The following is a 12,500-nucleotide window of genomic DNA, read 5'->3' as shown; positions in this document are numbered from 1 at the left end:
CCCTCCCTCTCTCTCTCCTTCTCTCTCTCTTCCCTTCCCCTCTCTCTCTCCTTCTCTCTCTCTTCCCTTCCCCTCCCTCTCTCCTTCTCTCTCTCTAACCCCTTCCCCTCCCTCTCTCTCTCCTTCTCTCTCTCTTCCCTTCCCCTCCCTCTCTCTCTCCTTCTCTCTCTCTTCCCTTCCCCTCTCTCTCTCCTTCTCTCTCTCTTCCCTTCCCCTCCCTCTCTCCTTCTCTCTCTCTTCCCTTCCCCTCCCTCTCTCTGTCTGTCTCCCTCTCTCTCTCCTTCTCTCTCTCTTCCCTTCCCCTCCCTCTCTCCTTCTCTCTCTCTTCCCTTCCCTTCCCTCTCTCTCTCCCTCTCTCTCTCTTCCCTTCCCCTCCCTCTCTCTCTCCTTCTCTCTCTCTAACCCCTTCCCCTCCCTCTCTCTCTCCTTCTCTCTCTCTAACCCCTTCCCCTCCCTCTCTCTCTCCTTCTCTCTATCTTCCCTTCCCCTCCCTCTCTCTGTCTGTCTCCCTCTCTCTCTCCTTCTCTCTCTCTTCCCTTCCCCTCTCTCTCTCCTTCTCTCTCTCTTCCCTTCCCCTCCCTCTCTCCTCTCTCTCTCTCTCTCTCTCCCCTCCTCCCTCCCCCCTTCCTCCCAGGTCCCTACTCGTTAAATGGCTACCGAGTGCGCGTTTACAGACAGGACTCGGCCACTCAGTGGTTTACAGGCATCATCACCCACCACGATCTCTTTAGTCGCACTATGGTGGTGATGAACGATCAGGTGAGTCTAACACACACACACACACACACACACACACACACACACACACACACACACACACACACACACACACACACACACACACACACACACACACACACACACACACACACACACACACACACACAGACACACACACAGACACACACACACACGCGCTCCATAAACGACAGTGTTTAAGTGCCGCAGTGCAATTGAACTGAACCTGGAGCGGGTTTGTGATAGGATGCATTGTTGCCGTACCTGCTGGGTTGGTGATAGAATGCATTGTTGCTGCACCTGCTTCACCCCCCATGCGGTGTCGCATTCACAGACGTGAAAGCTATCTTCAGGCATCTCAAAAACAAGAATTACCCTGAATGTGGTCATCCATCTTAAACTCTCGTCCGGAACATGCTCTCCCCCTCCCCCTCCCCCTCCCCTCCTCCTCCTCCTCCCCTCACAGGTACTAGAGCCTCAGAATGTGGACCCCTCAATGGTACAGATGACTTTTCTTGATGACGTCGTCCACTCTTTGCTGAAAGGAGAGAACATAGGCATCACGTGCAGACGCAGGTCTCGCTCTAGCAACAGTAACAACAACACAGCCCACGTAAGTCCTGAACTCCCTACAACCCCCCCCCCCCCCTTAAAGAACACACACACACACACACACACACACACACACACCACCCAGTCTCAGAATAGTTGCCGGCTCCAGTATGGATGTTCCTGCCCCGAGCAAAGCTGGAATCTGTGTCACCATACCCCCTACTGCTGTGTTTGTGTGTGTGTGTGTGTGTGTGTGTGTGTGTGTGTGTGTGTGTGTGTCGTGTCCGCTAGCTAACCCGCCACTTCAGTCCACCACTCTTGCACGAACACCCTCTAAAAAGCAATCATAGTTTTTAAGGCACACCACTTCAGGAAATACCACAGTTCATGTAGTCCAGTTAGTCCGAGTAGATTTGTAAAAAGATAGTCAAGCTCTCTTATAGCCAATGATCTTGTATCTAATTAAGTGATATATGGTCCCTCTTAAGCAGTTAGTCAGTGTCTGTAAACCTTGAGATGTATTTTTCCTATAAGTAGCCCCAGTGTTTGCCTTTGTATGTTTTGTTAATGCCTATGTGTCCATTACATTTGTATTCACATGTTATTGTCTGCATCAGCTGAATACACATTCACTCCTGTAGCTAGCTTTAAAGGTCTCCTTTTTTTTCAAGTGTGCTGGCTTCCCACGTCCCCTCCCCTCCCCACCCACCCCCCTCCTTTTTTTTTTTTTTTTTTTTAAACTAAATGAACAATAAAACCAATACAAAGTCCTTGGGTCTTCTAGAAGCACCCATAGCTCTGTGACTCTTGTTCTGCCGTTTTGTTTGCTCTACCATGTTCCTCACTGTTTGTTTCCCTTTTTTGTAAACGGTTATTTGGGGGACATGCAAGCAGACGTCAGGAGGGAGACCCACCACCAGCGCAGGAAGCACTCAGGTACAGCCTCCCCAGTCCAGACCCCGGCAGCAGTAGTAGAGATAGCGCTAGCTCCTGTAGCCAGTAGCAAGTAGCAGTACATTTAGCAACTGTCTGCTCGTTGAAGCTAACCTATTTTTTATTTTTTTGCTCGCTGTGAAAGTTGCCCTTTGAACTAGCGCCTGTCTGCCAGGTTAAAAAGTAGCAGTACATTGCTCCTGTCTGTCTGTTGGAGGAAGCCAATTTTTGCCGCTGCCTGTACAGACAGAGCTTGAGTTGCTAGTTAAACATTAACATTACAATGAACTCCTCTCTGCTTAGAGTAGCATTTGCCACTTTTGGCTGGCTGTTGATTACCTTTACGTTAGCTCCTGTATGCCAGTTAAACATTAGCAGTGCAGTGAACTCTAGTCTGCTGAGCTAACATTCGCTCCTCTTCTTGACCTTTCGGTTCAGAACTGTACACTAACAACACGCTAGTTGTGTTAGCCGACCGAGTGCTGCTAACAACATGGTTAGCGACTGACTGCTAAGTTAATTCTTCCCACTTAGCAGCTAACAGGTCTGTGACAATGCTGAGGTCTGTCCAACGTCAGCTGCTATGAGGGTTGTCTTTATGGTCCCTTATGGGAGCATGTCTCCCAGTTCAATATTATGTTAAAACATTAACCCTATTTCAGGTCAGATTTTACCCATTTCAAGTAACACTATTTCATAAATATTATCCAGTTATTTTTTATTGGAACTAGTTATCTTAACACAACAATAGCCCATGTTATATAAGTATACTAATATATAATATAATAACAACGTGTATATATATAAGTTACAGAGCTGGGGAACGTCTTTTTCAAGTTCACCATTATGATCCTGAGGGAGCACATACTGTATGTGGATTTGGTGAACACAGGACCCTGTTAGCACATGAATAATAACCCCGTCCTTATCGGCTCAGGTTTTTTGCTGAGTCAGTACTTTGGCTGCCCAGTAGGTCCCTGTTTAAAAAAACTGAAAGGTTGTCTAAATTTGGCCGTGGGCCACTTAACGTCGGGCTCCCCGTTGCTATCAGTAAATGAACAACCTTGTGTGCTAACATTGAAGCTCAGAAGTGCCTTTGTGCAAGCAGACTTTTCTTCACTGTCACTGCAGCGTAAGGTCACCTGAAACCGTTGGGGAAGGTAACTGCAAGTTGAGTTGAGGTAGCATTGAACACATAAGACCCACAGGAACACTCTTCTTTCCCAAACATAGTGATCATTTTTCTCAGTGTATGTTTGTAGATTATGGTGCAGATTTTTTTCTCTTTTGGATTTGAATTTGAAAGCAGTCATAGAGAGTCATTTATCAGACATGAATTCCATGCACACATTCACTCACAGCTCCTGTACACAATCCCACGTGAAGTTAACCCAGAGTTTGTTTCTCTTGCTCTTCCTCTCCTGCTTATTCCTTCTATCTCCCTCTTGACCTTGATCTATCTATCGATCTATCTGCCGTTGTTTGGGTGTAGGGTCACTACACACGCGCCCAGGCCAACAGCCCTAGACCCGTCATGAACTCGTCTAGCTCCACCCCCAAGCAGCTCGGCCAATCGCAGCAGCAGCAGCAGCAGCTATCCCAACAGCCCCAGCAACAGCCATCCCTTCAGCATCAGCACCAGCAGCAGCCGCAGTCGTCACCGGGACAACAGCGAGGCTCGCGCTCCTCGCGCCGCAAGGGCTCGGACAGCAGCGTCCCCGACGACGACAGCACCAAGGTCAAGGAGGAGAAGCCGGACGTGGCGACGCGAGGAGGAGGTACGAGTGAGAATGAGCCCATCTTCTTTTTTTTTTTTTTAAGATCAGTAAATGAACAACCTTGTGTGCTAACATTGAAGCTCAGGAGTGCTTTTTGTGCAAGCAGACTTTTCTTCACTGTCACTGTCAAAAAGCAACAATTATGTCCCAAATGCAGATCTACTTATTTAAAAAAGTCTGAGCTTTCAAACATCCTTTTTGACACAGGAGGGCTTGAGTCAGGGGTGTGAAAGATTCGATCAAACTTACATAATAAATTAAAAAAGGCGGGAGACGAGACAGGACTCAACCTCAACTAAGGTCACAGAGACAGAGCAGTGAGAATTGTGACAGGAAATGAGAGGGAGAAGAGGTGGGCAGTGGACAGGAGAAATGGCATCGGGCCGGATTCGAACCCGTGACCTCCTTGAGCATCAAGCCCTAATGTGGTCGGGGGCTACTGTTTGAGCCACAGTGCCCGCCAGAAAGAGCTCATCTTCTGATTCACGTGGACTCTCCAAAACCTTATTTGTTATCGTACTAAATGATTAAATACTAAACTTAACGTGTTCACCAATTTGGAGCAGTGTTTTAAGACACCAGGGCTCCAGTGCGACTTCTTATTAGTGGGGTTTAGTAGCCAGGGAATCGAGATCACTTTATTTTACACCGCAACAAGAACTTAACTCTACTTAAAAATATTCTTTGCCATTTATTTTGTATCTTGGAATTGAGATTTAGCTGCTTTATTATGTAATGGAGCACTAAACATTGAACCAGTCTCGGACTTCACCTTTAAATGTGTTTGAGTGAATTAGCCCTCGGTAATAAAATTGAAAGCAGAACTGGTCAGCTCTGGCTGAAGTTCTTTATGGACACCCTCACACACACACACACACACACACACACCACTCACACACACACACACACACACACACACACACACACACACACACACACACACACACACACACACACACACACACACACCATCGCTGGCTGCCAAAGAGCCCAGAGCGAGCCCAGAGGCACAGAGAACTGGACGTTTTAAGTGAGCATAAATTTAAATGGCTGGCCATTCATCACTTGTCCAAAGTGGCACTCACAACGCAATCAGCGTTTAACGGTGGGGCAGAGAGGATGACATCATCGACTTGGTTAGGAGCACTTAAGACCCCCCCCCCCCCCTCGGGTGTGCTACTTAAAACCATTAACTTCTCCGCAGTGCTCTTGTAGAACGTGTTTCCTATTTCCAGTTCTCTCTCTGTACTTGGTTTACAGCACACGGAACACGTCTCTATTCTAAATGTTTGACATATATAATATATAGGGTCTACTCCGTACTTATGGCCTGTGCCACTGCTGCTCCAACCTCTAACCCTAACGCTGACCTTTGACCTCGAGCCATAAGACTGCCACATGTGGAGTTCAGCACTAGGTAATTACACGGATGTGTACATTTTCTCTATGCCTGCGGTTAAGGGTCGGAGAAAAACATATGGTCTGACTAGAAGCCTGTGGAGTAAAATAGAACCAAATTTGTATTTGGGATTCTTTAAAAAGCGTCCCTTTTCCGTGTGCACATACATCCTCCACACAAATACGTTTTTGTTGGCAAAACAAAGTTATTTGTGACCATAAAGGATTTCTAACTGTTCTAAAGTCTCTAAAGGAGAGTTCTATCCCTCTTGAGCTTATAGCCAGAGTAACATTTGAGGGCTAGTCTGTGGAGTTGGACACTGATCAAGCTTAAATGCATTTTTTTAAAAACATTTTTGTAATACTTCTTTCTTTTCCTCCTCTTCCTCTCCTGTCATCTGTCTTCACGATCAGACTTCACGTCCAAGAGCAAGAGCAAGCAGACGGCCAGCCGCAGGAGGAAGGTGGAGGAGGACGAGAAGAAGAGCAGCGCACTGAAGCGTCTGAAGACCGAGGCCTCGGACGCGTCGGAGAGCAGCGACTCCGAGAACTCGCAGAGGAGAGGACGCGCCTCGGCCGGCTCTTCCTCCTCCTCTTCCGCCTCGTCCTCCTCCTCGGAGCCCGGCTCGGAGAACGAGCTGAGGGCGAAGATGATGGTGAAGGAGGAGGCGGCGTCTCCGGGGGAACAGCCATCCTCCAGGACTCAGGAGGAGGAGGGGAGGGAGCAGCGGGAGCGAGAGCAGGCTCTGATTGGTCGGCTGTCGCCGTGGGAGGAGCTCCGCATGGAGGAGAAGAGCAGCAAAGCGGCGGCGGTTGCCGTGGAGACACTGCAGCTGGCCGAGGTGGAGCGGGAGCGGCGGGACGAGAGGAGGTCTCCGCGGTCGCCACGGCTACCGCATCCCAGCGCCCCGACCCCTGTCACCACGGAAACGCAAGGCAGCGGCGGCGGCGGGTGCATCGTGGACATGAGGAGCGCCGTGAGGAGCCCATCCAAGGACCACTACAGCCTGACAGGGCTGCCTCCTCCGCAGCGAACGCAGACGCCCAAGCAGACGCTGTCCTGCGTCATCGACATCACGGAGGACGGCAGCGGCGGCGGGACGCAGCCCAGCTCGCGGGAGAGCTTAGAGGCCGTGTCCGCGCTGCTCGCGTCCCAGAAGGCCGAGCGGCACACACCTGAGCCCAGACACTTGGTGCTAACCCCCACCCCGTCAGACCTCAGGAAAGGGGAGAGCGAACAACAACAACAACAACAACAACAGCAGCAACAACAACAACAACAGCAGCAACATCAACAACAACAACAGCAGCAACATCAACAACAACAACAACAACAACATCAACAACAACAACAGCAGCAGCATCATCATCTCCACCACCACCACCTCCACCAGCCACAGGTGGTGCGTAGTCACGGCGCTAAGCTGGAGTTCAGCCACCTGGAGGTCATCCGACCCTTGACCTCCGTGAGCGAGACGGCGGCAGCGCTGGCGGAGCGGGAGAAGGTCTCGGCGCGGGAGTACGCCGCCATCGTGCCGTCCTGCATCAAGAGCGCGGCGGTCGCCGAGGAGACGCGCCGACCGCAGAGGCCCAGCCCGTCGCCGGACGCCACCAAGCCCCTGCGGCCGCACCCCAACCCCTCGCCCGAGCTCCACAAACCCCAGCGCCCGCACCCCAACCTCTCCCCGGACGTCCCCAAGTCCAAGCCCTACGGCATCATGGAGGCGTCGTCTAAACCGCGGCCCAACACGTGTCCGGAGGTGTTCAAGCACAAAGCCAGACACCCGGAACCCCCGACCCCCAACAACAACAACACCAACACCCCGCCCTCGTCCGGCCGCGTCTGCAAGAGCGAGCCCCCCGCCTCCCCCTCCCCCTCCCCAACCCAGCGCTCCTGCTTCAAGCCGGTCCCGACGCGCTGTGAACCCACCAAGAGCCCCCTCATCTTCGACAAGAACGAGCACTTCACCGTGTACCGCGACCCGGCGCTGATCCGGCCCGACGCCGAGCCCGCGTCCGCAGCCGCCGCCAACCACGTGGCGTACCTCCACCCTCACCTGCACGCCCTCCACGGCTCCTCCCACGCCACCTGCCTCACGGCCAGCCCGCACCATCCCTCGCACCTCCTCACCAACCCTCACGCGGCACCTCCTCCCCCCCAGCACCACGCCGTGCACCACACACACCTGCTCTCCGGCGTGCTCCCCCCCGGCATGTCCCCGCACGCGCCCTCCTCACTCCTGGGGGGCCACGCGCGGGTGGACTCGGGGGGGTTGGGACAGCACCTGGCGTTGGCAGCGGCGGCACACCAACACCAACAACACCAACAACACCAACACCAACAACACCAACAACACCAACATCAACAACACCAACACCAGCAGCACCAACACCAGCAGCATCAGCAGCACCAACAGCAGCAGTTCCTGCAGCAGCAGGCGTCCGGGCTCATGTCCCAGCACCAGGGACCTGGCGGCGGGCCGTCCTACAACCAGCTGGGCCTGTACCCCATCATCTGGCAGTACCCCAACGGCAACCACCACACCTACCCCCCAGGCCTCGGCCTGGCCTCCTCCAACTGGGTGCACGCGGGCGAGAACCAGGTCAACTCGGAGAACAGTCTACGGAGGGTAGGTCACGAGCGTCTCACCATCGCACTTCGACTAGCGCTTAACTCGCACTTACAGAACAGTCTACGGAGGGTAGGTCACGACCTCACGACCGTCTCACCATTGCACTTAGACTAGTGCTTAACTCGCACTTACAGAACAGTCTACGGAGGGTAGGTCACGACCTCACGACCGTCTCACCATTGCACTTAGACTAGTGCTTAACTTGCACTTACAGAACAGTCTACGGAGGGTAGGTCTCGACGGACTCACCATCGCACTTAGACGAGCGCTTAACTTGCACTTACAGAACAGTCTACGGAGGGTAGGTCACGACCGTCTCACCATCGCACTTAGACGAGCGCTTAACTTGCACTTACAGAACAGTCTACGGAGGGTAGGTCTCGACCGTCTCACCATCGCACTTAGACTAGTGCTTACAGCAGTTACAATCCTGCACTTCTTTTTCTTTTCTATTTTGTCTTTTTAGTTCTTATGTAAAGTCGTATTTACTGTTACACTGGGTCTCTTTTGCTCGTAGCTTGACTGTTCTCTCCCTTGTACGTCGCCTTGGACAAAAGCGTCTGCTAAATGACTAAATGTAAATGTAAAATGTAAATTTGTCCATTCTCCGCTTCCAAGGAATGCAGTAGAAACAAATTAAATTAAATGTATTTGAATTGCATTGATTTCAACTGCAGTAAATGGAATCTATTCGGGTGTTTTTGATCAGAAAGGGCCAGTTGGTTGCTAGGTTCTTACTGAACCATCATGCTAGGCTACGTTATGAAACTGACCATCATCACCATCCATAATCTATAGGTGTGTTTGAGTCTAGTTTATCCTACCTCTAGTAGATGGCATCGTCCTCTTTGCTAAATGCGGCCGTGCCCTTTGTAGAAAGCAGTTTGATGTGATGTAGTGTATGTTTGCTCGTGCGTGAGAGCCTGTGTCTTAGAAGAAGGAGAAAAGAGAGAGAAAGAGCGATAGAGAAGAGCGAGCAGAGAGAAAGAGAGAGAGACAGAAAAAGAGAGAGAGAGAGAGTCTTAAAGAGAGGAATTGAATTGTAAATGCAGCGTGTTACATATTTGGCATGCAAATCCCTGGTCTGAAAGCTGTAATCCTGTATTGACACAAGAAATCAAGGTAATGATAGGGTTGTGAAGAAGAGAGGGAAACACTGCAAGGGGTGGGGAAGTGTGTGTGTGTGTAATGCGTTTGTGTGTGTGTGTGTGTGTGTGCGCCTGTGTGTGTGTGTGTGTGTGTGTGTGTGTGTGCCTGTGTCTGTGCGTATGCTGCATTTAACCATGGTTGGACAATGACCTTCTCATCTTTTTTTCTTTCTTTCTTTCTTTCTTTCTGTGTGTGTGTGTGTGTGTGTGTTTGTGTGTGTTTGTGTGTGTATATGTGTGTGTGTGTGTGTTTGTGTGTGAATACATGTGTGTGTGTGTGTGTGTGTTTGTGTGTGTATACATGTGTGTGTGTGTGTGTGTGTGTGTGTGTTTGTGTGTGTTTGTGTGTGTATACATGTGTGTGTGTGTGTGTGTGTGTGTGTTTGTGTGTGAATACATGTGTGTTTGTGTGTGAATACATGTGTGTGTGTGTGTGTGTTTGTGTGTGTATACATGTGTGTGTGTGTATGTGTGTGTGTGAAACAGAACTCGCCCAGCCCCTGGCTTCACCAACACACCCAGGTGTCCTCGGCGGACGGCCTGGGTCTCCTGAGCCACGTCCCGGGCAGGCCAGCCAGCGCCGACGCCCACCGCCCCCTCAAGATGAACGCCCACGCCAGCCCCCCCCTCTCCAAGAGCGTCGGTGACTACCACAAAGAGTGAGTGTGCCCTGAACACATATAGTCACACACACACACACACACACAAGGTATTTCCACGAGTGGCAGGGGAGACGCGTGCTCACACGCACGCACGCACACACACACACACACACACACACACACACACACACACACACACACACACACACACACACACACACACACACACACACACACACACACACGGAGACTACCACAAAGAGTGAGTGTGCCCGGAACACGTGCCCATTTAAACACGTATGCTATGCTACGGAATTGAGTTAGGAAGAGTGAGAGTAAAAGAGTGTGTGTGTGTTTGTGTTTGTGTGTGTGTGTGTGTGTGTGTGTGTGTGTGTGTGTGTGTGTGTGTGTGCATCATGGCCCTTGTGTACAAAAGTGTGTGCTTTCATTTGTCTGTAGTCATTTCTCTGTGTGTGTGTGTGTGTTTCTTACTTCTGTGTGTGTGTGTGTGTGTGTGTGTGTGTGTTCTTTACATTCCACAGTGTATGTATTCTTTAAGCCTCAGTTTTATATTTGGACTCTGTTCCTTGCTGCTTGTGTGCACAATCTGTATGTGTGTGTGTGTGTGTGTGTGTGTGTGTGTGTGTGTGTGTGTGTGTGTGTACGCGTCTCCCCTCGTGGAAATACCTTGTGACCTCGAGGTGGAACAAACGGCATGTGACTGGAGCTCTATACGCCCATTCACACACACACACACACACACACACACACACACCTCTCTACTCCCTGCCCTGCATGACACCACTCTATTATTATAGTCACACACACACACACACACACACACACACACACACACACACACCTCTCTACTCCCTGCCCTGCATGACACAACTCTATTATTATATAGAGACACACACACACGCGCACACACACACACGCACGCGCACACACACACACACACACACACACACACACACACACACACACACACCCCTCTACTCCCTGCCCTGCATGACACAACTCTATTATTATATAGAGACACACACACACACACACACAACCACTACCACCACTACCAACCAAATGGAGGCTGGACTTGGACAATCCTTCCCCACCACAGTTACACACTGTTGCCCTGACCCTAATGTCTCCTTTGTGTGTGTGTTATGCAAAGTGTACGTACATACACACACACATAAGCATGCCCACACACACACACATGTGGAATAATACTGATAATATCAGAGTTAACTGAATCATGCCCCAATGAAAATAGAATGTACTTCATCTTGCAGGAAGGGCATGAAGAATTGCAAAAAGATGTTTTGATTGTGTTTTGACGTTTGACTTTTTTTAAATCTTGTCTCTTAAGGGAACTGGAGAAGAAGGTGTTTGGCGACTCCATGCGTAGCCTAGCAGCAGACTCCATGCGTAGCCTAGCAACAGCCCACCTGAAGCAAGAGGCGCAGGACCGCAGCCGCACGCCCACGGGCAAGGAGCTCCACCACCGCGGCTACCTGGACCCGCCGACGCCGAAAGCGTCCCGCATGGTTCCGAGCTCGCCGGACGCCGCGGACCACCGCGCCAGCAAGTACAAGGAGGAGAACCGCCGCATCCTGCAGGAGAGCATCGAGGTGGCGCCCTTCACCGCCAAGCTCCGGCCGGGCGAGTCCGACCCCCGCGAGTCGTCGTCGTACCACCCCTGCGGCGGCGTGCCCCACCCTCTCCCCAACTCCTCCGTCGCTGTGGCCCCCCCTCCGGCCTCTAAACACCACGAGAGGGACCCCCCCGAGCAGCAGCAGCATCAGCAGCGCCCGGCCTCGGCCTCGGACCTCTATAAGTTCAAGGCGGCGTCGCAGCAGCAGAGCAACTACTTTACCACCCTGTCCAACAGCGTGGTCAACGAGCCACCGCGCCTCTACCCCTCCAAGGAGCTCAACGCGTACTTCGACAAGGTGGCAGGACCCCCCAACTCCTCCTCCTCCTCCAACAACAGCCCCCTGTCCCTCGTGTACGGCTGTGGAGGGCCAGGAGGAGGAGGAGGCTCTGGTGGTGGTACTGGTGGTGCTGGTGGTACTGGTGGCGGTGGTTGTGCAGGGGCCTCCAAGTCCCTCTCGAAGCCTCCACCGCTGATCAAGCACCAGCCCGAAGGGGAGGGGCTGGTGAGCAAGATCACGGAGCAGCTATCCCAGCAGGCCGCAGCGGCGCTGCACCCCCTAAGCAGCCCTCAAGGTGGCGGCGGGGAGCCTCGCCGGAGCCCCGCTCTTCTCTCCTCCCCCCCCCCTGGTCAGCTGCGCATGCCCGCGCTGCACCGAGCGCCCGTCTTTCACCCGCCCACCCAGCAGACCCTCGACCGCAAGGAGGCCGCCAACTACGGGCGCCTCTCCCCTCCCACGCTCACCCCCATCCAGCCGGTCAGCGTGGCCGGGAAGCTTCCGGAACAGCAGAAGCCTCCGACGCTGCTCCCCGAGCTCAGGGAGGTGAAGAGCGGAGGGGTGGAGCTGGGTGGCGGGGCGGAGCCTTGGCGGGTTGGCGGCGACGGCGCCCCTGGATACGATAGAGGGGTGTGGCTCGGCGAAAAGAACCGGAACAAGCCGCCTCAGGGCGCCACTGCGTCGGTTATCGTGCGGCAGCATGCCACCTGCATCAAGGCCTCGGGCCGGGAGCCACAGGAGGGCGGGATGAAGCCGTTCCTGGGAAACTCTCTGGCGGACAGTA

General features: G+C 52.5%; 1 protein-coding gene across 1 annotated transcript in view; it reads left to right on the top strand.

Annotated features, from left to right (window-relative positions):
- The window catches only part of jmjd1cb (jumonji domain containing 1Cb), a 49,014-nt gene that overhangs the window by 2,774 nt on the left and 33,740 nt on the right, over window positions 1-12,500 (top strand). Inside the window, 7 exon segments of the mRNA XM_080835650.1 lie at window positions 635-759; window positions 1,205-1,351; window positions 2,185-2,226; window positions 3,716-4,001; window positions 5,814-8,029; window positions 9,667-9,839; window positions 11,155-12,500. The exon segment at window positions 11,155-12,500 is cut by the window's right edge and continues 1,182 nt beyond it. Of these exon segments, the coding sequence (XP_080691776.1) occupies window positions 635-759; window positions 1,205-1,351; window positions 2,185-2,226; window positions 3,716-4,001; window positions 5,814-8,029; window positions 9,667-9,839; window positions 11,155-12,500 (4,335 nt within the window).

The sequence above is a fragment of the Sprattus sprattus genome (genome assembly GCF_963457725.1).
Source record: "Sprattus sprattus genome assembly, chromosome: 3".
In the NCBI taxonomy this organism is placed as follows: domain Eukaryota; kingdom Metazoa; phylum Chordata; class Actinopteri; order Clupeiformes; family Clupeidae; genus Sprattus; species Sprattus sprattus.
Note: the sequence above shows the minus strand (reverse complement) of the source record. Positions and strands in the feature narration are given on the sequence as shown.